This window comes from Astatotilapia calliptera, chromosome 8 (genome assembly GCF_900246225.1).
Source record: "Astatotilapia calliptera chromosome 8, fAstCal1.2, whole genome shotgun sequence".
NCBI lineage: Eukaryota > Metazoa > Chordata > Actinopteri > Cichliformes > Cichlidae > Astatotilapia > Astatotilapia calliptera.
The window spans coordinates 7362817-7390412 of NC_039309.1; the positions used below are offsets into that span (position 1 = coordinate 7362817).

The 27596-nt window shown below is 42.0% G+C and overlaps 1 protein-coding gene and 1 long non-coding RNA gene across 2 annotated transcripts in view; both read left to right on the forward strand.

Annotated features, from left to right (window-relative positions):
• Positions 1 to 614: 614 nt before the first annotated feature.
• Positions 615 to 19329, forward strand: hs3st3b1b (heparan sulfate (glucosamine) 3-O-sulfotransferase 3B1b). The gene is made up of 2 exons (XM_026178220.1): positions 615 to 1479; positions 16273 to 19329. The coding sequence occupies exons 1-2, from the start codon at positions 899 to 901 to the stop codon at positions 16889 to 16891; spliced, it is 1200 nt and encodes a 399-aa protein (XP_026034005.1). The 5' UTR covers positions 615 to 898; the 3' UTR covers positions 16892 to 19329.
• Positions 19330 to 20230: 901 nt separating this feature from the next.
• The window catches only part of LOC113028173 (uncharacterized), a 101060-nt gene continuing 93694 nt past the window's right edge, over positions 20231 to 27596 (forward strand). The window contains exon 1 of the long non-coding RNA XR_003273204.1: positions 20231 to 20997. This is a non-coding gene — a long non-coding RNA (uncharacterized LOC113028173). The remainder of the gene's footprint in view (positions 20998 to 27596) is intronic.

A 27596-nucleotide genomic window follows, 5' to 3' on the forward strand; every position in this document is an offset into this window, starting at 1 on the left:
TTGTTAATAGGTTCTATTGCTCTTTATGGGGGGGGGGGGGGGGGGGAGGATTGAAATTTTTGATAATATGTACAAAATATCAACTAAATAATGAAGTAACGCTTCCTGTTTCCAGTTCTAACCGCCAGCACTGTGCCCTCCTCATTTCTTCGCATTCACTCACAGTCTGTGTCATTCAAATTATGTGGTTTGTGAACTGAGATTATTTTTGCACTGTTTATGTAGCCTATAGACATTTTTTCACCACCATTTTTTCATATTTCTGACAACATTAGCTTTGGAATTCGTAGTTGAAAAAAAAACCATTTTGAAAATAGATGGGGGAAAAAACTGTGTGAACGATGAGTGAAACATTTAAAACTTCAGCTAATTGAACTCTTTGCCCGGTGTGAAAGTTTTCCAAACTCTCAGCAGAGTCCCGCACACACGCCTCATTTCCATACCCAGGATCCCACGGCCGGACTCGCCCATGCTCCCACCTGATTGGCCCGCTTGTATCAACATAAGCCTTGCATATTTATCTCCCTCGCGGCTATTGGCCGTTGCCGCCGTCATTCTCGCGCGCGTCTCTGTATAAGGTCTCGCGCTCACCCAGGAGCTCGTGCAAACCTGAGATGAGGCTCACGCGGGGCTGTGCTGCGCCTGTCGCAACTCAACACTTTCCCCAAATTTAAGCACCCTTGTGATTATCGTTTCCTCCATGCCTTCTCATTCCTGGATGCACCGATCCATCCGCTTTTATTTAGGCTAGTTTATTTGTTTGTTTTATTTGTAGGGTTTATTTATTTTTAGATTTTTTCATGAGCATGTGCTTAATTTTGCAAGGATTGCAAAGGTGCCACCGGGAGTGAGTTAGGCAATATGCGCCGCTGGGATATGGTTTTCAACCGAAAGGCTTATGGAATATAGCCTGATTTTCCACAACCTGTATGCCTTCTGGTCCAGCCCCGTGAAGAAGAAACTAATACTGCTCAGCATCATGTTTTTAATCTGGGTATACATGCTGTACTCATGCGTGGGCTACTGTTCCACCATGCCAAGTTTGGTCGTGGAGAGTTACCGGGGCAAGGAGACTGGTTCTGCGGTGGGCAAGAGGACAGAGAGCAGCAGGACGGACCTGGTGTCCAGACTGCTGGCCAAACCGCAGCCCTGGGAGGATATAGAGAGTGACTATGAGGAGCCGTCCATCAGGACCGCTGCGTCCAGAGACCTGCTCAATAACGAGCTGGACTCTGACAGAGCCGAAGACTGGGACGAGATGCACGGGGAGCACCAAAGAGCCCCGGAGCCCAGCGCCATGTCCAGCTTCTCCAACGGCTCCGGGAGCAAGAAGCTGCCGCAGGCGATCATCATCGGTGTGAAGAAAGGAGGGACCCGGGCTCTGCTGGAGTTTCTCCGGGTCCATCCTGACATCAGAGCCGTGGGAGCGGAGCCTCACTTCTTCGACCGCAACTATGACAACGGGCTGGAGTGGTACAGGTAAAACTAATCACCGGGCGTTTGTTTATCTGGATGCAGGGCGAATACACTTTTCCGGGGGAAGAAACTGTACGAAAGAATTTGCAATGCAGTGCAGAACAGCGATGCTGAATTTATTTAGTAAGCCAGACAAACAAGGGTCGGAAAGGCTGTAGATTTGTGCGTCAGATTTAGAGGTTGCACACAATTTTTTGTAAGCTTGTTCATTTTTCAATCCAACAACATTTAAGTCATTTTTCTTTTTTAAACACAGCTTAATCTATTTACTCATAAATTGATTTATATGTCACTCATTTGGAGCCCACCAAAGCACACCAAATTCTAACAATTATCCAGCAGGTTTTGAGTTTATTTCACAACTTAAACCTTTAAATAAACACACGGGTTGTTACCTCCGCTTTGTTCTGTATGTTTACGTCCTTTTGGATGTCGGCAGCACAGATTAGGCATTTTTAATTAACTGTTAATTTTGAGGGTTAATGGCTTGCTTTTTTCCCCTTCCATCGCGTGCGTAATTTTGTTTTGAAAGAATCGAAGAATTGAAAGCGCATTATGTAGCCTGATAGAGATTACGGTGAGATTGGCGTGTTTCTGCGATGTGCAGTGATCTCTGTTGGACACAGTGCAATATTGCACCTCCACGGGGATGCGTACTCAGGCTTGTATGTCAGATTCAAACCTACTTTTTCAGTTTCTTTGATTGAGTCGTGTTATTTTACGACCAAGGAGAGGTTTTAATTAAATTATTTCTCATTTATTACGTTTGTACGGGCTACAGTCAGGTCCTGACCGACCTTTCTCCTTCGCTTATAGTGAGCAAATACGGACAAATTTCAGACTACTCAGCTACAACGCCTTGTGAAAAGAGTCTTGAAGCGCAATTCAAGAAAATCTGACCAACCTCACTGTGTTAAGACCCAGTTAAGAAAAAGGTAAAAAATCAGTTGATTTGTTAGATCAGGTTTGGAAAATTAAAAAATCTCAATATTATTACATGTTTGTCCCGTGGAATATTTTACCTAATAGTGTTTGTTGCTCTGAAAGGGGTTCAGCTATTGTTATGTCAATGGGCTTAATGCAAGTAAATGGCATGTAAAAGACAATGAAAGGATTCTTTATAGAACAAAAGCCATTTACCATCTTCAGAGGTCCAGTCTGAGATTATCCTGGTCACTTAAGTGTTAATATAAGGAGCTGAGGGACTATTGAGCTTAATGACCATACTTGGCAGGTCACAGCACAGACAGACGTAAAAATATATTCTAATACTAGTTTTACACATATTTTGTTTCGTTTTAGTTATATTTTACTTATCTTATTTTTATCAGTGCTCAGGTATTTTTTTAAGCTATTTTTAAAATGCAGGTAAAGTTCCAGCTGTTCATTTACCAATGGTCAACTGATTTTATTGATTTATTATCATTTACTAATTGATAAAATGACACCTACAGATACAATGTTATTGTTTACGTTATAATCACGCTTTCAAAAACATTTACCCAATGTGGTTAATTACCATCTTTATTTATTTATTTTTTTAAGTTTAAGTTTTGTATGAATATAAAAAAAGCAAAGTTCATCAAAAGATTTTACACTTTAAATTGTGATCACGTATTTGTGATTTGTTTTTCATGTGCTCGCTTTGATAGAATCATTGATTTATTGCAGCCAGATTAACTGGTTTGGGAAGGCGGTTATTTAACTGACTTCCAGCGACTGCATGCCCAACTTTTCTTGTATGGGGAAATGTGAAAAAGTACAGTCAGCTTTTAGACTATGAAATTCAATACTTTTTCAAAACCATGTAAAGAAATCAGGACTCAAGGTTTTGTGATAGAATTTTATTATTTGTTGATTATTTTGCATTGGAAACACAAGCTATTCGACAGCACTGGAGCAGTGTACACTCCACATTATTTTTATGTGTTTTATTTTTTGTGATAAAGGCGTTTTATGCTTTGGAGGCACATCTAAACAGCGCTTATGTTAAACAAAAATCCATGAACTTTTTGTTCAAGTTCATTCAGATTGGTAACAGCAAAACCTGTTATGAAATACTTCTGTTAAAGAACTGCAGTGAGGAGTGAACATTACAGTGAAACAGCTGGTGTAAGCAGTCCCTGTAGTGAAAAAAAGGGTTTCTTTTTCGAGGGTGAGGATGGACAGAGAAGGGAAATTATACTTAATTCATTGCTGATCCCCCTCACTGTCCCATTAGAATAAAATACTGGAGACAATTTGGCAATTTGGGAGGGGAATACTGACATTTTCCAGACAGAAGCAAAATTGTGTGGCATTGAAATATTTTCTGTGGGAATGTGATCAGAGATCATGGTCATTTATGGAGACAGTTATGTGTGTGTGTTTGTGTCTGAGTTGTGTAACGTACCTCTCATTGTTTGTTGATTTGCACAATCTCCCTGTCATGCACCATTGTAACTAGCTTGCACCATCCTCGCCTCCCCCAATGGGCACGCATTTAGCGTTGGAATTCCACCAAGTAAATGCAGCCGCAGAGAGAGATAGAGAGAGCAGAAAAGACTCGGGCAGGCAGCGGGAAGAGAAGTTTCAAAATGAAAGGAGGTGGAGATAACAAGTCCTTTTGTGGATTTCTGATGTTCTTTGACAGTTTTTAGTTGTGCCAAAGACAAACACATGATTCATGCTTTTGACCGAGGGGTCCTTGTATCAGGAGGTACACATTTTCGCAGTGAGGTCATGCATGAACTAGCCCCGACGAACACACACGCACACACACACAGAAAGAGTGACTCAGAATTAAGCAGGCCACTGTGACTGAATGTGAAGAGGAACATTGGTTCTTTATTTTCTATTTGCACCTGTTCCCTGGAGTAGTGTAAGCGAAACCGGTGTTATCTGATAATAATTTTAAAAACATGTATGCTTCTCTATAGCACACACATTAATGGCATAATTGCAGTAAGGTCATTCATAAAATAAAAAACTAATAGCTCCCAAAGAATAAGCACAGGGAAAACAGTGCAAGTGCTTTTTTTAAATTAACCACTTTCATTTTTGTGTGATTTTTCACAGACTGGTGTAGAACAAAGATAATTAGCAAGCAAACGTTTGTAACTGTGTTTCACTTGATGGAATAAAACAATCAGAGAGAAGTGACAGGAACGCTCATAAAAAGTTGGAGTGGTTTGGCTTTTTTGAGAGTTTATAGAAGTTTGTATTGAAGTTTTTAAGAAACTGCAAATAGCTTAAATCAGTTTTTTCCCTCAGTTTGTATGATCTTGTATGTCACCTTGAAACATGCTTTAACTCATGCACATTAGCTGAAGGCCTCTCTCCTTCCACACCGACTTTGTTTTCTTCAACTTGCAGTATTTTATTTATTCCTAACGCTTGTTGACTACAGTCCTCATCCCGCCCTGTCAGTCTGTGGTGCATATTGCTCTCTTCATATCCCATTTAGCCGTATTTGCTATGAAGGGGCTTTGATATGTAATTACTGTGCTGTGGTTTTGCTGTCGTGTCGCGGGCTCTGGTCTTAGCTCACTGTCAGGCCCAGGCACTGTTGACGCTGTCGCTCCTCCCTCGGAGTGGCTTTAGCATTAAACGAGAAGCTGTACACATGTCGGGCAGGGTGCAGTAACATAGTTTACGGCTATATAGTGGTATGTGTCATAGGTTTTCATATTGTGGTGTTAACTTGTGCTATTACTAAGCTCGTTTTAATTAGAACCTATCAGAGGCTGTCAGCTGTTTGTTCTCCGCATGAGAATTTTTAAAAAGATTTGCTTCTGGTTGTGAGTTTAAAGAAGTGGTGTGTCGAAGTAAAGTAATATAACAGTTGGATCGCACACTTCATGTGATTTGCAATCAAAGGTGATTCCAGTTCTGTAGAGATTGTTCTGTCTGAATGGGTGCCTTCCCTGAGCAGGATGTCTCGCTGGTCAACCTTTGTATCGAGTCTGTGATAAAACACCGTGGAGGTAAACGGACTTAAAAAGCAGTGTCAGTAAAAGCTACTTACAGCACCACAAAAGGACAAGTGGAGCATTGTTGAAAGGGGAACTTCCTTTAAAAAAAATGAAAAGAAACCAAGTTCCTCTATCAGACTTAGGATGCTTGCGGAAGTCTGCACTGTTTGAAAGCCGTTATTTATCTCTACCCCCACTGCTAGTTCTTGAGGTGGAGTCAGACTGCATCTCTTGACCATGTCAGAGACGGTTCTGGATGGGTGCACGTCCTTTATCTGCTCGCCACAGGGGAGCTCCTATTTCCATGTAGGTGACCCATCCACTTTCTGTTGCCACTGACCTCACCCTCCTTTCTTCCTCTGAATGGCCAAAAGGGCCACCTGGTTCTATAGAGCATCATTTGACCAACAAAACATCGAGTGCTAATGTTTGCATACACGGGATGTTTTAAGGAAAGTCAGTGGGTACGTGGACGTGTTGTTCATTCAATACATACAGCGTTATTGTAATAGGCTCAGCTGTGAAACCACAAATAATCTTCAGTTGATGTCACAGAAGACTGAAACTGTCAGACATCATACACAAATGTCTCCATGGCCTGACCCCTCTGGGATAGCCAGTATTGATTGGTCAGGCTTGATTGGAGGTAATGTGTAGAGGTGGGTTAAGAGCCTTTGACTGAGGTCAGACCCACGTCTGCTTGCTGACAGGGTCTGTGTGTTGACCATCTGCAGAGCTACAGAAAGCTGCTGGAAGCTACAAGCCCCACAGGGGATCTTACAACGCTTCATAAACAATCGCACGACAGCAGAAAACCTACTGAGTTATGTACAGGAAGACTTAAAAAAAAACATTATTTTTAAACTGTGTTTGATAAAAATCAAGTACTGAAAGTTTAAGTGGCTCTCATTCAGATGGAGCTGCAGTAAAGACAATGCCAGATTCATGATTAGATACTTTGGCCCTCTGATTGTTTCCTGATTCCTGGAACTCCACAGTTCCTCTGGGAATGAGCGCCCGGCCAGCCAACCGTACAGCTGACAGCAGGTTCACATCCTCTGCTCAAATCCTCAATAGCAGTGGCCAACGTGAAAACAAGCAGTTTGAAACTGTGCCTCCGTGTTGGCTAAACTTCCACCTTCAGTTCCCATATGGGTGGATTATTCGTCAGTGGCACCCTGTTTCTCATCGGTGCCTCCCAGTTCTTCCCCCAAACATCATCCTCAAATCTCTTCCTTCTTTTCCAGTTTTCCAGCTGCGCACTTGTGTTGCTGATGTGCAAGAATGGTGTCACATGTCATACTTGGTTTTTACATTTCTGGGTGGGGCTCACTGCAGGCCTCGATGACCAGCCGTGACCCACTACCAGAGAAGGCTTTGGTCAGTGTAGAGGGGCGAGGGAAGCCCTCTCCTCTTTGCCTAAGCTGGCGTAGCCCGGTCAAGAATACAGAGTGACCTTGGGGGAGGTGGAGAAGCAGGGAAAAAAGGCAGCTTTTATCCCCAAATTACAACCGGTTAATAGTGAAAGGGGAGACCTGTGGAGAAGGGAGTGGCAGCGCTGTGCCGTGGTGGTTTGCATCCCCCATCCTTCTCCTGTTGGTGTGCAGAGAACACTAGCCACACCAGTGAAGACAATATAGCTGCAACAGACAGCAACCTCCTGCTGAATCAGAGGATAAAAGAGGAGGCTGACAGGAAGTTGCTGTCAACATTTGACTCAAATGGATGATGCAAAGAATAAGAAGACAAAGTCATTCAAACAAACACAAATAAACCCACACAAACACATTTTTAAAAGACACATTTTGTGGCATTGTTTTTTTTTTTGCAGTTCTGTATAAAAGGAAGGTTGGATTGGGGGCTATGTTGGAGTGACTTAGGGATTGCAGTGCATGTAGTAACATCTGTGTAAGTCAGGACTGGCGCTGCTTTGTTAGATGTCAAACTCCTCTGGTTACACAATGCCAGCGTGCTATGCAAAATCACACACCGGGGCGGCATTACACTGGCTTGTGTCAGTGTAAATAAACAATGGCATCATAAAAAGAGGCTTGAATGGCATTGATGTAAAATCTCTCTGTTTATAATGCCAAAGTAATTCAAGCCCACCAACAATAAAATGCAAAGAATTCAAATGAAGTGGTCTTGGAGCAAGGAGAAAGGAAGCTTAGGATGGAGAAAGCGGTATACAAACCCTCCCTCTGTGTTACGTGTGAATTAGACCCTTTTTAACGAGGTGATAATTTGGATGTTGTTTTACATGTCAGAACAGAACCAGACATCCTCCCTCCAGAGTTAATGGTCAGTCATTGCTGCTAAATAAACACTTTCTGGCACATTAAAAAGGTTCCCCTGGAGGCTGCTGGAGACAGACACCCGTATACCATTTTGTTAATTATTTACTGTTACTCTTCTAAAGGTAGGTTAATCAGGTGAGTCTTATGTCCTTTCCAAAGGAAAGGAAAAGTAATTTAGGAGTGGGAGGAACGGAAAAAAACTGATGACGGTAGACCTTTACAGCTTCACTTGTCCCAGGTATTAAGTCCCAGAGGTAGCCATTAGGGTGTTGGAGAGCGAGCCTGCCTGTGGGAGAAAGGAGGACACGCTTTCTCTCTTACACTCACTCACACACACACACACACACACACACACACACACAGAAAGAGAATGCAAGGAAGGTCTCTCGAGGTTTCCATTAGCCTGGCAGTAAAAGAGCAGAGCTCATTAGAAACCTCGAGCTGTCTCCCTCCACCTTGGCTGCTCGACACTAGTCACTCTCTCCATTTAGATGTACTCCCAGTGCTGTTGGGCTCTCGTAAGAGCTGTAAGAACACTTCAGCTCACCTCTAAGACAACCTGGCCAAACTCTACTCAATGCCAATTATTTTTCCACCACGTGCAGTTTTTCTCTTCCTTGTTTAACTGATCTAAAGCTGAAAACTGCACTCAGTTACTTTAGAAGCAAAAACTACTCCTCCATTATCTGTAAGTTATATTAATATTACTGTAGCGGTTATGTGCTAATTTAACACCAAAACACCCCAACAGGAAGTCAGATATTAAGATCTTAGTGAAGTTTATTTATGAAAGGTGGACTAAATTTTATTTGCTGAAAAAAAGATGAAAAGCCTGATGATTTCTATCTTTGTGTGAAGAGTGCCATCGAAATAAGACTAAAGATAGTTTCCAAATCGGAAAATTTAGAGCATTCTGTGTTTTGGCATGTCTGTTAAATTATGGATGTGCGCTGGCATTTGGAAGCCAGAAATACATCAAAGTGAGCTTATCACGAATGTGTTTAATCGCAACATTCTTTTTTTTCCTCCTAAATACTGCAAAATTATTAATTGCGTTGCTATTTTTAGACCCTGGCAGCACTGGAAGCACTTGCAGAATTCAGGAAGGTGACTTGACATGTAACATATTTATTTACTAAAACCACGGTATTTCTCTAACCCTAGCAAAGCATAACACATAACCACCAGTTGGAATCTGGATGGAAACCCTGCTCTTCTGTGTACTGAGAGCTCTGTTTGCCCACCTCCTTAGCGAAAAATGCCTCTGAATGGAATTTATAGCAAACAATGCAGCAAAACATAACTTAGTTCTATAAAGCTGAAGACAGAGTTATTGCTTGGAGATGTTATTGTATATTTATATAAAAAAATCTATCCTTTCAGACCAAGGAAAAGAGAGAGATTAAAGGATAAAAACTGCTTCTGCCACTGTTTCCATCTCGGAAAGGAGTAGGTTAATTGTCATGCTATCCCTACTCAGTATAGCTAATTATATGTTTGCTTGGGAGGCAGGCTGTCTTTAGGAATTTGTAAACCATTAACCTGCAGCAACAGCTGCAGTGTGAGTAATAGAAGCAAAATGATAGAGCCCAAACACACGCAGAGATGGTTTTGGGCTTGGTGAGTGACATACAGTAGACAGGAAATCCCCTCTTTCTTGCACACACACTTTGTAGTTCACCTGTCTTCAAAAAGGTGTGCAGGCAGTTACGGATGACAGCCAATTCAAACAGGATGCAAAGTAGCTTGCTCGCTCCCTCTGTCTCTCTGTGTGTGACTGAGTGTGCGCCTAGGGAGTGGGGGTGGTGGCATGTAAGTTCTTCTTGAGTCTGTTTCATCTTTTATTCATCTCTGCTGTAGCTAGATCAAGGAGTCATGTGCCTCTTGGTGCATGTCAAGCGTCAGGAAAGCAGTCAGAATGGCTGATTCTGACTGCACACCCACACATCAACACCCAGATATGCTTAGACACACACAGAGTAGGCAAACACTTGCTCCTATACACAAACCGAGTCTTCACCTGCAGCTCCCCGTTGTTGTTTGCCCCGTTGTTTTTTCTTTTACGGTTCACTGGTTTATTTCATCCCAGCTGTCATCCAGTCGCACCCTGATACTGATGGAGTGGTGGAATGCGTGGCTAGCTCCGGGGTAACACCTTCAGCAAACACCCCAAGCAAACACATTAATTAAAGAGGATTACTAGTGCTAAACAAATTTTGGCTAGTATCACAAAGTGGAGGCTTTCACAGCGTGTCCGTCTGATGGCTGACGCACACGCAGCGAGTAGCTTGATCGCTGTGGTGGTGTCAGGTGAATCATCTTGTATCACATGTCAAACAAAGTGATGAGATGTAGTCTTAAGTGATGCTTAGATGATGGGATCTTTCACTTCTTTAAGGTTGGCCAATTAAAGCTTTTTACTTTTTTTCTTCTTGGCCGATGCTTTTAAAAGCCCGAAGGAGGAAAAATAGGACAGCACTTGCGAAGAGTTGCACATTCAAAACGGGAGGAGTTACTGCTACTTTCTTCTCCCCGCCATGCCTTTCACCAACTCCTCTGTTTTATTTATGCCACATGGTGGGCTCCCTCGCTTCGCTGCAGGGTTATTAACACTCAGTAATTCTAGGCAGCCGCCTATGGCCACAGGCCGGTGTGGTTCCAGGCCTGAATAATCTCTGCGGCTCCACACATTCCAGTGTTGTTTTCCGAAGGTGCCAGATAGCAACAAATGCACTTGAAAACAGATTTTCCGAATAGGAAAACTTATAGTTAGTTTTAAAATTGAATAATTTGTGCTTGTCACGCCTCTGCAGCGCTACCCATCATAAGGTAACCACGACAGCATCAGAGAAGAATGTCTCAACCTCACTTAAGTATTTTCAGGACATTACAGAGGGGGGTAAACATGAAGCCCATGGCATTATATGTGGTGGTTTGTTCTCTATTTATTTATTCTGCTTTACTTGTGTCTGATGTTGCCTCCAAAACCAGGCTGGGTATGAGCCCAAACGAGTGTGCATGGTCTGCAAACCGCAAGGCCTGACTCCCCTTCTTTCCCACTTTCTGTCTTTCCCTCTCTTGTCGATTCACATTGTCTCTGTCATTCACGCTCCCACTCCTACACACTGTTTTACACACACATTCCTTCTGTAAGAGGCGCTAAAATGAAGAGGAAAAAAAAAAGCTCCACATCAGTGAAGTGCAACTCCCTGACTTCAGCTTAAAATGATGGATGGACGGGTTGCGACGGTTGGGTTAACTGTTTTGTTTACTTGGAGGGTCAGGATATTCCCAGGCTGCTTTGACATAGCGCAATGTCTTGATGGAGTTCAGGGCCTAGGAGTTACATTTATCAACCAAATCAGGACTTCAAGCCCAGAATTTCTGTGTCAAAGTGTCACAGAGCTCTGACCAGTTTGTCCTCTGCAATCTGTGCTGCTCTGAGAAAGATTAAAATGCTAGCGAATAATTACACCCTGACCTTTTAGACCCGGCTGTGGAACCTTTGGCTATTTCCTTTTTGTCCTTCCTTCCGTTCTTGATAAGACCTTGTTAGCAGAAATGCTGTGATAAATGTTCTAGGTATGACCTTGAGTCAAGACCATGGGTACTATTGTTGGTGAGACGGTGGGACTTTCTAAACAGAATCGCTTTTTAGTAGAGGAACAGAGATAGGGGTGGGAAGTGGTCTGCAGTAACTCCATTAATACTGACAGGCACTCTTGACAACAGCATTCCCAGCAATTCGGAGGAGGAATTTTGCTTTCAAGCAGCACTCCTCCTTTTAGCTGCAAGATATGCCCCATCCCATGCAGGGTCCTGCTCTCAAGGTCTGAGTGTGTGATACTAGGCTAGCCTGCATTATTAATCCCTTTAGCAGACAGAAGATTTGGAGGGGCTTCCACTCAGCCACCTTCTCTTTACAGTGAAACCATTATGCACTGAAGCCAGGCTGTTAATTTGAGGCTGTAGCATGACTTTGGTGTGTGTGAAATGTACATGCACATATGGAGACTTACTCAATAGTATGGCCAAAGGAATGTATAGTTTTTGGGGTTCCCAAAGATATATCACCATCAAACTGTAAGATAAAGATGCACACAGACACCTTTCAGCCTATACTCCTGCAAGATCTCATCTTTAAGCAGGGGTGTCTGGCTCTTCTCAGCCAGGAAATGAGCTGTCAAAAAGCTCTAAGTGACCACATACTAACACCTGGACTCCTCTTCGAGTGCTTGAAAGAGAGACCAGATGAAGCTTCTGCGACTCCATTCAGAGCACTCCTCCCTCTCTGCATTGGAGTGGCCATAAACCATCTTCTTTATTCTTTTAATTTACAGCCAAAGCCATGCTCTGTGGTAAATATAATGTCAGACTCCAGGCACTGTGGAGCGTATTTCAAAATGTCTGGCTTCTGTATGTACTTAAATGCTACTTTGAAAATATTCCGTGAACCAGCAGAGCCGTGCATGCTTGCCTCCCTCAGTAGCATCTGTAGTGCGCATGTCGTGTAAACATGTTGCTTACTGCTGTTTCATAGCATGCAGGCTACTATGAACAAAACCCTCATCCATGAATTCTTTCATATGCGTTCGTGATGCACATGAAATGTCCTGCATTTCCAAATCAGGCTCAAATGCTTGTTGTCTCCTGGGTTGAAAAGATGGAAATAGGAACACTTTGGACTGTGAATGAACAAATGGCTTTCGAGATCCTTATCATCAAGTAAGGAATAAAGATGTGTCTTTGTATTTCCTGAAAATGCTTGTACGTTTAGCGCATTGGTTCATGAGAGGGTCTCGGAAGGAGGCCCTTGGAAAAGAAAGGGAGCCTTTCAGTACCTCTTCCCTCATTTCCTCCCTCTCCTGCTTTATACTCGTGAAGTGTCACTTTGCTATCGGACTTCAAGGCCTGATTGCCAAGGGTCGAGTGAACCTTCTTAGATCACTGGAAAAGAGACCGGAGTGAATGTAAAGAAAACTCAGCACAAAGTTAAGTGCTTGATTCCTCTGAAGTACCCGATTTGTTTGATTTTCTTACACTAGTGTATGCTGACAGGTTAATTGAGCCTGTACATAAACATGCTTAGAGCACTGTACAGTGTATACTGTTGTATACTGTTGTTGTGGGTGTTGTTACCTCCCATGGGACGGTAATACTCACTCCAGGGTATTCAAGCCATAGAAATCAGAGTGCATTAGCTTTAAATGCCCACGCGAGTAAAGCCACACCCTCCCTTTTTATGGTCGATACAGAATGCCCTCCGATTTGTCTGTATTCAAATAAACAAACCCTAATTTGAGATTCAAATGCTTTCAACATCCAGACATGTGAGATAATTGAAAACCTTTTGTATCAAATATAAAATCGACAGACGCACGCCAAATAGCTTTTTTCCTTTTGTCTTTGAGCAAACCAGTCATTTTGTCAGGGATGCTGTGAAACAGACAGCTCAGTGGCAGCCCGTTATCATTGAATCAAATGTGACAGGAGGGAGGCAGAAACATCAGATCGAAATAACCCTCATTCTGAGCTCTGATGGGATGAGGGCTCTTTAAAGCGCAGGCCAAAGGGCCGCTCCGCTGGCCCTTCTTTGATGCTGTCATGTGACAGCGGCTTCTGCTTTCTGTCTTATCACTGTTTTTAGCTTACCTGTCAACTTGGAATTATTCTTAATGGAAAACGATGTCCACACACACACACACACACACACACACACACACACACACACACACACACACACACACACACACACACACACACACACACAAGTATATATATGTATATAACAATTTCAAAAGTGCCACCAAGCAAAGAATTCTTTGTGATATACTATATGAGGTCCAATAAGTTATTTGGAGTGTTATTGTTTCCTATAAAAGACAAGAGTTGCTTTTATCTAAAGGGGACAGGGTGATGTTTGCAGGGCAATTTTGGCACACGTTTCACTTAAGAGCTCTCCAAACAGCTTCTCTTGAGGTTGAGAAGGATGGCGAAGTGCTCCACTCAGGCCCCAGTAAGCACCCACCCTCCACTTTCTGCCCCCTCTCTACCCTGCCCCCATCCCCGCCCCTGTGCCCTGACCACTGCCCTGCTCACCCCTCCGCTCAGGGACAAAGGCTCACTTTCAAAGAAAAGGAGGAAAAAAGAGGAGCCCGGTGTCACAGAATTGCCTGTTTGCTGACGGAATCTTTAAAAGCAGCACCTCATAAATCAAAAGAGAGCATAATAGGCATTGTTTTTCCAAGAGCTACTTGTCCCACTTAAATTCCCCTCCTTTTCTCTCTTTTCTCCTTTCCTGCCTTTTCCCCTCCGGCTTCTTTGGCAGAGAGAGTGGGCAAAGTCTGAGGTGGAGATTTTTTATTAGGGGGGCCCTCTTCTTGTGGATTTGGCGCCTTTTAGGGGTTTCCTCGCCACTTTCTGACCATCCCCTAGTTTTATGCTCCTTCAACCCCCAACACTTGATTTTTTTTTAGGATTCCCTGAGCTTGGATCAGCATAATCTATCACTATGCACATTGTAACTCAGGCCTCCTCCCTATCTCCATGCCACATTGTCGTGTTGAAATCGGATTAGCTCGGGAGCCATTTGCCTCTTCTGTTTGGCTCTGAACTCTTTTTGTATGTTAGCACAAGGAATGACAAAAAGCTTGCAGGCAGTATCACCATTGTGCATCGAGAGAATGAAGAATGGCATGCAGTTTGACTCAAGCATGTTTGGTTTATACTCCTTGAGGAGATTCAAGAGGTGCTTTTCAAAAACGTAGCGTGTGTTCATGTGCTGTTTGCATTTATACATCCAGAAATGGCTTGCTGGCGTGCACGTTCTGATTTCAACAGGCTATTAATGTTTGGAAATAAGCTCGCTTTTCCCTCTCGTTTGCTCCGTTCACTCGACTGATGTGTCAGTAATCAAGATGATATCATCATAATTAGATCACAAGCACTGCATTAAGATTACACAAATGCCAACAACATTTCCATGAGACATTTTAGTGATTACCCAACATTACCCTGGGTATTTTTTTTCCCCTCCCCACTTTTCAACCTCGTGCGCACTGATATGTGCATTGACGACAGAGAGCTGATGTTACATGAATTAACCACGAGCTAAATGGACATGAACTAGATTCCAGCCTTTAGAGTATATTCCTGAGGAGCAGATGGAGGTCTGGGAACGAATCAAGCATTACAAATATCTAAATGTACCGAATGTCTTCAGCCTTTGTCACCTGTAAACATATTGTGTAGGATTACAAAGTGTTTGAATGGGATCTGCTACCATAGTACTGTCTACACAATGGGCTATTAGTGTTCTGGCCTTAACAACAAAGGCGAGCTTCAGGCTACAACAGCCTAACAGGAACCTTATCTGTGAGAGTGTTTTCCCTGATAGATCAATGCCCTCAGTTATCTCTCCCTTCCTTTGAATGATTTCAACTGCTTTTTCTTCATTCTTTGTTGGGATGTTTTATGTCTTGAATTTCAGCCCATTTTGTGTGTGTGTAACAGTCCTTTGAATCCTTTCCATCCAGCAAAAAACAGAAACATATTTGATCTCACGTACATTACACAGGCTACTTTTTCTCCCGGTCTGGGGGCCAAACAGCGAAAAGCGATCCACATCCCAATGTCAGTCAAACCGCTCTTATCGCCTCCACCATAATCTAGACTCTGAGTTTGGCCACTAGTTCTGAAATCCGATGCGGAGAGAGCAGAGTGCGTTCACTTTTCCTTCAAAACCAGTTGTTCCCATGTACCTCTTGATTATATGTCTGCATGTAACATATATGTTTAAAGCCCATTTGCCAGTTTTCGCACAAAACCAAAGCCATTCTTGTCAAAAAAAACCTTTCTGAAACAAACATCATCATCTTTCTGTGGTGCTGCATTTACTGGGGGTCCAGTAGGGTGGTAGAGAACCGTGGCCATCTATACCTGAATCAGCAAGGCAAATTTTTTGTGCCTGTTTGCTCCATTGGGCATATCAAGAGATTTTGATTAAATGTGACCACTTTGAAACATATCCAGCAGTGAGGTTTGGGGAAAAGCAACTCAGGGAAGACACATCAGATAATGGAATCTGCACATGCTGTGAGTTAATTTGGAAAGAAAATACACTGTAAGGCTCATCAGAATTATTCACAATGAAATGAAATGAAATCTTGCCCCTTCTAGGTGATCTGGGTGTTGCATTTGTCTTCTCAACCATGCAAGTCTGTGCAAGGCTTAGAAAACCTAATATGGTTAACGAGAGGATTGGTCACATTTAGAAATTCCTCTAGTTGTTTGATTCTGGAGTAAATAAAGGTTTTCTGTTTTTTCTCAGAAGTGAGATATCTCATGAGTGAGTGAGCTTGTTGATGTTGGAGAGCTGCCTGCACTAATAGGTTTTCAAGCCCTATAATAAGGCTTTACAGGCTTAGTGAGTCATTGATTGCAGAGCACAGTACACTCCATCAACTTGATTACATTATGCAAGAACTTACTGCATCTTACCCTTCTCCTAACCTTCTTTTTGGGCCTGCTTTCTTTTTTCTCTGCAGGGAGCTGATGCCCAAGACCCTGGAGGGCCAAATCACAATGGAGAAAACTCCCAGCTACTTTGTGACCAGGGAAGCTCCTGCCCGAATCTCCGCCATGTCCCGGAACACCAAGCTGATCGTCGTAGTGAGGGATCCTGTCACTAGAGCTATCTCCGACTACACACAGACACTGTCTAAGAAGCCTGACATTCCCTCGTTTGAGAGCCTCACCTTTAAAAACAGGACTACAGGGCTCATTGACACGTCATGGAGCGCCATCCAGATTGGCATCTACGCCAAGCACCTGGACAACTGGCTGCAGTACTTCCCCATGGAGCAGATCCTGTTTGTGAGCGGCGAGCGTTTGATCAGCGACCCAGCTGGAGAGCTGGGCCGTGTGCAAGACTTTCTCGGGCTCAAGAGGATCATCACAGACAAACATTTTTATTTCAACCAGACCAAGGGATTCCCGTGCCTGAAGAAAGCAGAAGGCAGCAGCAAGCCCCACTGCCTTGGAAAAACCAAAGGGCGAACCCATCCAAACATTGACCCTGAGGTGGTGCAGAGACTACGAGACTTCTACAGGCCCTTCAACATGAAGTTCTACCAGATGACAGGACATAACTTTGGCTGGGATTGATGTGAAAATGACTTTTTTTTTTTTAAATTTTTTGAGAAGTTGTCTTTTTTCCTCTGTAATTCAAAGGCAAGATGTGGAGATATTGTTATGTATATGTAAAATGTACAGAAAATCTATTTTATAATAATTTATTTTTATTTCTAAGCAATTAATTCACTAAGCTGCCTAACCATATTTGTACATAACATCTGACCCACGTGTTGTTTTTAACATTCCTCGTTTTTATTTTGAATTCTCATGCTCCTCCCTTGTGGTCCTGTAAACTCAGTGGATTTACTGGTGCTTCATAATGCAGATAATCAGCGAAGATTGAAGCAGAAACTAGGGCGGAAAGTGTAGAGGCACCATATTACGGGTACAGAGTGCTCACAGAGAAGTGGAGAATCTTCATGTATACTTACATCACACACTTTACCTTCATCCTCTTCATACCCTTTCTCAAAGCCATTCTTTTTTAAGGTGTTTCACATCCTTCTAGGTTTTTCATGGTGCAATTTTCCTGCTCTGTCATTGACCCTAAGCAGCACATCTCTTGTCCCATTCCACTCAATAACAGGTAGATCAATAGACCTAATTGATACTCATCGTGTCACTCATGCTTAAAGTATACAGCTGCCCTTTCATTCTCAGTGCTCCTGCTGCCTGCTCTAATGAATGGCCCATCCATCAAATGTTAAATCCTATCCCGGACCACATAAGGGCCCATGTTAACGTTATGCTAATCAAGTAAAGGTAACTGGCAGATCGATCGAGCCTCTGCTCTCTAGCTCCACATTTGAAGTAGTGTTGGCTGGTAGCCAGGCTTTTGCCCTATCTACTCAGTTCAAAGGTCACACAAAGTCTCAATCAAATTTCCTTGAGAGGCATTTGATTTGTTGAGGAAAAGAGGAGTTGGTGCACAGCGGGTCACAGGGACAGCGCGTCCTATTTTCTTTTCTTCTTCTTTGCGTGAGGTAGCAGAGGCATATCTGCCTGAAATCGAGCATAAAGATAGAAAAGATGACAGAGAGACGACGGCAAGGTTTCGCCTCACTGAAATGGCACTTCTTCAAACAGAAGTCCACCAGGCCCCATCTTAGATCCCAGACTAAACAGATCAAAGGAACAGGAAAGGTTTTTGTGAAGCACTCATAGCACAGCAAGAATTGCCTCAGGCAGGGTTTCGGTGTCTAACCTCTTGTGTCATCAGAAAACCTCATGTGCCATCATCCATGGCCGTTATACTTTATGCCTTATTCACTCTTCTCAAGTCTCATCTCTTCAATCTTAACACTCGTTGCCAAAAAAAACTTCATGTCGATATCATGTTTCACACGGCTTAGTCGCGATCTGCTTTTGTCCCCGGCATTGCTTCTTAGTTTTTGTCTTTCTACTTGAATTCTTGATATGCAAGAGTGAGAAAATGTGTGGTGATCATCTTTGAAGTGATGTCTTTGCAGCGGATGGTGCACCATCATAAGGGCACGGGGCTGCTTTCACGCTATGCTACGCTACGCTGTGCTATACTAAGCTATGCATGCTCGGTGTGGCATCAGTTATGAAAATGCAGGCATGATGGAAATTAATTATTAGCGCCCAGAGAAGGGTTTTAATGCGTTTATGCAGAGCTCAGACTGAATGTAGACAACCTATCCACACAAGAAAACTCATTCAAGTCAGACTGCCATTTAGTGAAAAGTCAAATCTGATTGTCCTTATTAAAATAAGAAAATGTTGTGCCTCTTCAACTGTTGGATCCAACACAGTTAGCCTGCTTGCGTTAAAACAGGCAACCACTTATTCTGCTATTTCTCTTATTTTCCATTTGAAACCAGCTACCTGGTTTCACCTCAAACCAATGGTTGCTAGCAGGGGTGATTGAGGCTTGCTTTTATTCTGCCTGAGCGATGGTACTCCTAGTGAGAACGTGTTTGAAGAAAGCCTTCATTGCCTCTTCTCTCCTTAGTGCAATGTTTGATTATTAAAAGCATTTATGGTGACCTCTTTCAGCAAGCTGTCACGTTGTTGAAGAAAAGTCGGACATTTTCCTGTAAGCTGATGGGAGTACTGCATTTGACTTCTGTTCATTTTTACTGAGGGGATATCTGAAAAAAAAAAAGAAACAAGAAAAAAATAAAATAAAACCCTTGCACCCATGGGTTTACTCCCATGTTGCTGCATCTGTTATGGTTGAGTTTTATTCAGCCTGTTTTCAGATCTAAAAATGTTAGAAATGTTTGTCTTATCCACATATTATATGTATTTAGTCTAGCAGATCTGTATGTACAAAAATGAAAAAGACATGTAAATCCAGTATTTTGTGGTATGTACATCAAAGGAATTAATTTTACACAATGCAAGAGCAACATGGAGCAGATGTTTCTAGATGATTAAATACTGAACATTCATAATATTTCTTTGTATGAAGAAATAAATAAAAAAATATATATTTTACCAAATCTTCTGGTGCTTGACTTGTATCCTTGATTCTATTCGAGGACTACACCATCTGCATACAGTACTCTCATGAATACTGCATATTCTATTACATACTACATCTTTTCCATCAAGTGGTTTTATCTGTGTATATAGTTTTAAATAGAGTAATTCACCAAGCTATGTTATTTGTTTAGTATTTTCAGTGGCATGAGGTCAGACAAGACAAGCAAAGTGGAAAAGAAATTAGGAAAACAGCATCAAAAAAGGCATAGTAGGTACACTAAAACAGATTTTATGGTTAAATGTCCTTTTAAAGTTTAACTGCTTTATTTTTACAGTTTCTTTTTCACGAGTCAGCTTCAGCCAGTCATGATATGTTCTAAGTATATGGCTTAGCTAGCTACACTTGTGAAAACTCAAAGTCAACTTTGTTGTCAGTTCTGTAATATGTAACTTACACAGGATTGTAATGTCGTTTCCATGTGCAACTAGAACGAATAAAAAAATAAGAAAACAGAGCACTGCAAGAATATGAGGTATAGCTATAAGAGATCAACACATGAATATGAATTACACAAAATATATTAAAGCCTCTTTATTAAATTATTGCTGTCTATCATTTCTATGATCAGTGCCATCATTTCATGTCTGGCACTGATCACCACCTGCACTCATGTATATATCCTTCTACGTAGCACTCTTAATTCTTATTCTCATGTATATATCTAATGTATATCTCATGCACATATCTTTCTTTCTACATAGCACTTTAATTCTTATTGTTCGCACTGAAGCACCGCAGCAAATTCCTAATGTTGTAAACCTCAACATCTGGCAATAAACCCATTCTGATTCTGATTCTGATTCTGATTCTATGTATAAAAATTGGAGGTGTACAGGCATGCTCAAAGTTACATTCATTACTGCAATTCTTTGTATAGAAATACAGAGTATAAATGAAATGGTTTCTTTGTTTAGAATGGCCTGACTATGTGATGGCATTCATAAGAAGTTATTTCCTGTACAGCCGCAAACACAACACACTGCCTGCTATTACTATACAGCAATGTAAACAACCTGCAGATGCTCTTCAGTTCTTTGTGTAAGATGTTCTTGAGAATATTTTAAACAAACTGCGCGGGGATAAATCCAGGCATTTTAAGATGTAGTGAGGACAAGCCTCCTGGTGTGACTCCTACTTTATATTCTTCAAATTCTTCAAAATAAAGTCTGTAGTGCATATTTAGAGTAACCACACATACCAGATTTTTAAAAGAATATTCACATCTGTTCAGCTTTACTTTATGTGGTGAAAGGAGATATTTCATATTTGCAGTTTCTGTGAACTGACCCTTTAATTTAATGGCGCCACTTTGAGTTTTGGTACCCCACAACAACTGCCAGCAGACATCAGGTGGCCATTTTCTAAAAAGTATATGAAACACACTTTTAATAATGCAGGACTTTATTATCAAGCTATTCCCCTAACAGTTCAATTATGCCGCTTCATGGAGAGTTTGTGGAAGGAATGAGCGCATTTGTTAGTTACTGGCTTTCTTGGGCTTCCATATAGATCGGCTTTGGACCGGAAGTAGCTGTTGTCCGGTCATAATATTGCAGCTTTGGATCAGGATGCAAAAATGCGTAATTTGCTGAAAAGTCAAAGACCGATGCTTCACGTCTCTTAGGTAGGTCATTCATGCATGTTTCTAGTTGAACGAGTTTCGCTACCGCATGGATGCAATGCGTGGATGTTGTTTGTGGATTCTTTTTAGCTTACGGCAATGTCGTTTTAAATAGACTAAACAGAATAGACGTCTACAATTGCACTCAGCTCTTTGGCATTTTACCGAAATGTAAACGTTTGATGAGAAACTCACTTTATCTTGTCCCGTGCATGGTAGATATAAACTAAACGTAACACAAATAGTGTTAAACTCCAGTGGCATTACTTTATTATTCTTCATTCGTGTTAGATGCTTAATTGTAAACTCTGGGCTTGTCCTCTACTTCTTATCAGCACTTTGTTTGCTTCAGACAATTATACTTATGAATGTAAAATACAGAAAAACTGCTGCTGCTCTTATACTTCATAGAATGTAAGGTCCGCCTGTCTATGTGGAATACATATCATATTCCAGTGTTTTAGTGATGGCAAGCCTTATGATTAAGAGATAAAGTAGATGGTAAATTACCTGCACTTTTACAGTTCTGTACCTTCTAACCTGCCAAGCTCTCTGTAATGTTTTTCATTCACTCATTTACACACGTGCAAAAAAAGGTGCTGCCCTGCAATCAGGAGCTACTTGGGGTGAGGTGTCTAGGCCAAAAACACTATTGCACGTGCAGAGGTTACAGATTTAACCACTAACTTTCTCTCACGCATCAGATATGAAGGCAGGAAAACATCTGTACCACAGTACATACCCCTAATGCTTTCAGTAGATTCTGTATTCAAACTAGTTTTGTCAGGGAGCTTATAACTGTCTTCATTCTCTGCTGTGTGCTTGCTTTGTATTTTTTGTTCCGTGTATTCATATATCAATTACTTTATAATTTTATTTACTTAATCGCCCATGTTTAAATATGAATTTAAGCCTAATAGGAGTACAAAGTACATCAAAATCCTAGTTACATTTCAGTGCACAGCATGGGCAAGGGCTGTTTCTTAGTGCCTTTTAATTCTTATTTACTCTTCCTATAAAACACACAAAAACTGAAATAAGGACTTATCAAATTCACTGATTGCATTTGGTGTGAGACACAGTGTTGTAGGATGATTTTCTGTGAAAGGGGTGGGAAAGTGGGGTAGGGTGGATGCAGGGAGTGGGGCATCCTGGCAAATTCTTTCTTTTTCTGTTTCCTTCTCAGCGTGGTGCTGTGGTTATAGAAGTGGGGGGCATGTGTGGTTTCATGTGACCCATAGCTGTGTGGGAGGTTTGGCTGCTGGTAGCGGTGGGTCTGCTTGCCTTATCGGAAATGCCCTTTCTCCCTACCCACACCCTCACTCCCTGTAAAAGCAGGCAGTGTTTCCTCACGGCTCATAATGAGATATACCTCCAGGGCAGTTTATTTACAAGGCTGTGAAGTACCTCCTTGTATCAACGGGGCTCTCATTCACAATATCAGAGGTGATGTATTTACATACCTGTCCAGAGGAAAGGAATGTGGCATCTGTGGCAAACTGTTACTGAATTTACTTGGTCTTCCAAAATTCTCACAATGTATAAGCCTCTATATTTTCCGACCATATAGTGCAAGCAAAGCAAATTGTGCCATCACCAAGCGGTTTGTGAGGCCATTATCTTAAGACTTTTGGACCATCACTTTTTTGGAGAGAAAAGAAAAGGGTAAATTGTCAGTAACAGTAGCAAGCTTGGATGCCCGCTAATTAGCGCCTGGAATGCAGACTTAATGGATGGATTTTCAGTTCCAATTAACCACACAGCAAGCCATGTTATTTATAAGGCAATCGTAACGAAAAATCTCCAAAGTGCATCCGCACAGATGTGGTGATGCCTAGATAGCTACCAACTATAGCTGTCTGTGTCACAGACAGTCAGCCTTATTGCAGTTAACCCATTAGAAACTTAAAAAAAATATGAACTAGTGAGTAGTAGTCATGGAAGACAAAATTTCCCTAAAGCAGGGGTAGGGAAATCCCAGCCTCGAAAGCCGGTGTCCTGAAGGTTTTAGATGTGTTGTTGATCCAACAACACATCTATAAATTACCTTATATAGGTAAGCACGTATTTAAATTGACGTTATTAGCAAGTAATATGAAATTGAAGATTATACCTCTGCAAAATACTGTTTTAGTTTAAAACAAATTAAACCAGTTACTTTTAGCATTGACCAAAATATGTAAGAAAATAAACAAGGAATTTAAATGGCTTTGCAAGTTAAATTGATAAAAAAGATTCTCCGGCTTTGTGGCCAAATCTGAGATATTTAGCTTTATTTTACCACTACATTTTTAAAGTTAAAATTAGGTGTGAATCATTGTTTTCTCTTTGTGGTATCAGGGGTATAGATGCTCCATATATGACTGACACATCCTGTTATTTGTTGTGTTCCAGTTTGGTTGCTCAGCGCAACAAAGGACCCCTGCTGCAACACAATTAAAAACACTACTTATTCAAATATAGGAGCGTTAATACTTGGAAATATTTCAGTAAATTTACCAAAAAGCAACAGTAAATCTTAAGTCTGAATTCGTTCCACTGGTACAGCCTCAGATGGAAAAGAACATTTTTCAATGCAATTACACTTCCCATACCAATTTGTATTTGCTGAACACACCAAATGGGCCTCGTCATGATTTCCAGTCCCCCGAGGAACACGTGGGCTGTAATGAGTGGAACATAGCAGAAATCCCTGCCGAATGCTCGCTGTGATGTAGTGGCAAATAAAAAGGTGGGCAAGCAGTGTCTCTTTCCTGTCAGTCACAGACATCCTCTTGGGACGATAAAGACGGATATAAAAATGTGTATCGTGGGCGGTTCTGCATTACTTCAGTGTATAAAAACTTGGCTTTCAGTAAGACAAGTGAGGCCTTGTATTAGTTGGGTTATATATGAAGACTCATCCACAGATAAAAAAAAATATTTGCGGTGGCTGAACTGACATTAATGTATGGCAGCGTGATGGTGTCCAACCAATGGTAAAGATGTGACTCAGACATTATTAGTCATAAATATCAGCTAATACCACTGTGGGAGTGGTGTATGCTTCTGGCATTGCGCTTCTATTAAGCCACCCAACCTCAATGGAAAACGTATCACATCAAGTAAACAGAAGTCCATGTCATATGATGGAGTACAAACAGAGCCATCAGTAAGCAATTGAAGCTAAGCAGCATGTGGTTTTCATACCAAGCCCATTTCCCTGTCCTGAAGCAGGTAGTGACTTGCTTCTCATCAGAAAATCATCGTTGATATTTACAAGTCTGGAGCTGGGTAATTGCTCAGCTGGAGCACTGAAAGACATGCTAGAGAGGAAGGCAAACAGGATGTGGTGTGAGTGACAGAAAAAAATACTTTGAAAAAGCCCCAGTCGGGCAGGTTTAAGTGGAGCATGTATTTTTGGCGTACACCCAGGTTGTCCCCTGAATCTAAGCCACCTGTATTAACTCGCGACTAACCTGATTAACCTGTTCATGGATCCGACTGATGCAGATACAAGAATGATAGATTTCTGGGCTAGCAGCCAAGCGAGCCATCTTGAAGGAAATGGTTTGTGTAATTAACGGAGAAGCTCAGCAGAATGACAGGGGGTAATTGTTGAGTTTGCAGATGATCTCTTATTGTCATCGAGGGTGCCTCCTGGGCTGTTATGGGTACAGGCTGCTGCTGCTTTGGGTTTTGGGATGGGAACAGACACCTGGCAGCACTAGACACGCGAACCCCTGTTGACTCTTCCCATTCATCACCTCCTCTAGATTCAACTCCCCCTTCCCCCCACCCTTCCTGTCCCTTGACACTATACCTCCAAAGCAGTTTACTATGTGGTGTGTTTGATCATATTAGCTTCAAGCTGCTGCAAAACAAATGCACAATATCCAAACAACCTTGTCAGAATGGCTAGAAACATGGCAGAGGAGCTGGGTGGGGGGTATTAAAAATTTAGTTGTCTGCCTTGCTCGCAGCATGGAGCAGCCCTTTGGAAAAGAAAGGAAATGGAAACTTGGTGGATCTTAGACATTGTCTTTTGCCGTACCTTATCATAGGCCTGCATCCTGATATTTAATTCGGGTTTCGACTCACCCAAGATAGCTATTTACTGTGAGAAAACTGTTTTTGTCACTTAGCTCTACTGAGATACAGGGAGTGCAGAATTATTAGGCAAGTTGTATTTTTGAGGAATAATTTTATTATTGAACAACAACCATGTTCTCAATGAACCCAAAAAACTCATTAATATCAAAGCTGAATGTTTTTGGAAGTAGTTTTTAGTTTGTTTTTAGTTTCAGCTATTTTAGGGGGATATCTGTGTGTGCAGGTGACTATTACTGTGCATAATTATTAGGCAACTTAACAAAAAACAAATATATACCCATTTCAATTATTTATTTTCACCAGTGAAACCAATATAACATCTCCACATTCACAAATATACATCTCTGACATTCAAAAACAAAACAAAAACAAATCAGCGACCAATATAGCCACCTTTCTTTGCAAGGACACTCAAAAGCCTGCCATCCATGGATTCTGTCAGTGTTTTGATCTGTTCACCATCAACATTGCGTGCAGCAGCAACCACAGCCTCCCAGACACTGTTCAGAGAGGTGTACTGTTTTCCCTCCTTGTAAATCTCACATTTGATGATGGACCACAGGTTCTCAATGGGGTTCAGATCAGGTGAACAAGGTGGCCATGTCATTAGTTTTTCTTCTTTTATACCCTTTCTTGCCAGCCACGCTGTGGAGTACTTGGACGCGTGTGATGGAGCATTGTCCTGCATGAAAATCATGTTTTTCTTGAAGGATGCAGACTTCTTCCTGTACCACTGCTTGAAGAAGGTGTCTTCCAGAAACTGGCAGTAGGACTGGGAGTTGAGCTTGACTCCATCCTCGACCCGAAAAGGCCCCACAAGCTCATCTTTGATGATACCAGCCCAAACCAGTACTCCACCTCCACCTTGCTGGCGTCTGAGTCGGACTGGAGCTCTCTGCCCTTTACCAATCCAGCCACGGGCCCATCCATCTGGCCCATCAAGACTCACTCTCATTTCATCAGTCCATAAAACCTTAGAAAAACCAGTCTTGAGATATTTCTTGGCCCAGTCTTGACGTTTCAGCTTGTGTGTCTTGTTCAGTGGTGGTCATCTTTCAGCCTTTCTTACCTTGGCCATGTCTCTGAGTATTGCACACCTTGTGCTTTTGGGCACTCCAGTGATGTTGCAGCTCTGAAATATGGCCAAACTGGTGGCAAGTGGCATCTTGGCAGCTGCACGCTTGACTTATCTCAGTTCATGGGCAGTTATTTGGCGCCTTGGTTTTTCCACACGCTTCTTGCGACCCTGTTGACTATTTTGAATGAAACTCTTGATTGTTCGATGATCACGCTTCAGAAGCTTTGCAATTTTGAGACTGCTGCATCCCTCTGCAAGATATCTCACTATTTTTGACTTTTCTGAGCCTGTCAAGTCCTTCTTTTGACCCATTTTGCCAAAGGAAAGGGCGTTGCCTAATAATTATGCACACCTGATATAGGGTGTTGATGTCATTGGACCACACCCCTTCTCATTACAGAGATGCACATCACCTAATATGCTTAATTGGTAGTAGGCTTTCGAGCCTATACAGCTTGGAGTAAGACAACATGCATGAAGAGGATGATGTGGACAAAATACTCATTTGCCTAATAATTCTGCACTCCCTGTATGACTATTTGGATATTTGGAGGGTTTTCTTAACTAACGCCTTGAGACACTGGTCCACGTGTAGAATTATATTTAGCTTTCCAGAAATATGAATCCAGTGGCAGGTCTCCACAGGTTTCCTTTATCAGTGACCAAAGCCAGAACTTGAGTTGAGTTGGGTAACACCCTCATATTTTTTGACATTTAATAGTGCCAATTTAACAGTGCCAACCACTGAGAGGCTGTATTTCAGTATCAGACCTTGTTTTACATCCTGTGTGGGGATAATTGAGTTTTTAAAGGTTTGTGTAAAAATCAGAAGCCAAAGCCAACAAACCCGAATAACGCTGAAAAAGTGGCCTTATTTTGGCAATCTGCACAGACCAGGCTTCTGGTCATCTGCCTTTTCTGATGCCAGTGGATAAGTGTTGTTCAAGGTTCTTTATTCATCACATGCATAGTTATACAGGTATAACACACAGTGAAATGTAACCTGACACGCTCCTCGACTTGTGCAAAAAGGGGGGGGGGGGGGCAAAAAATGAGTAAAAAATCTAAAAAGGTACATAGTCAGAGCAGAGCGGTCAGGAAGGCGTCTGGATGTGGCCGCGCCATCTTGTGTTGTGCGGGGAAGCATGGGTGTGGGAAGCTAGGCTAAGTCTTTAGGCAGTCAGTTGCCCTGCTAATTCTGTTTTCCAATGGTCTCTTGCCAATAGCTTGAGCTACTGTTCGTTATACAGTTTCTTTCATGGTGGCCCAAGGATAAACTGGACATTACACTAGCCGACTAGCCCATTTGAGGTACAAAGTAGGCTGGGGGCTTGCCGGTTAGCATGCTAACCTCTATTGACTGCTATTTATTCCGCATATAATAAAGACGATTTCAGGTTGTTTTAATGTTTTAAGCTATTGTACCATTAAT

Coding starts and splice junctions, on each gene's coding strand:
- hs3st3b1b (XM_026178220.1), top strand. CDS start 899: ATGGAATATAGCCTGATTTTCCACAACCTGTATGCCTTCTGGTCCAGC. Junction 1,480..16,272: donor AACGGGCTGGAGTGGTACAG/GTAAAACTAATC, acceptor TTTTCTCTGCAG/GGAGCTGATGCCCAAGACCC.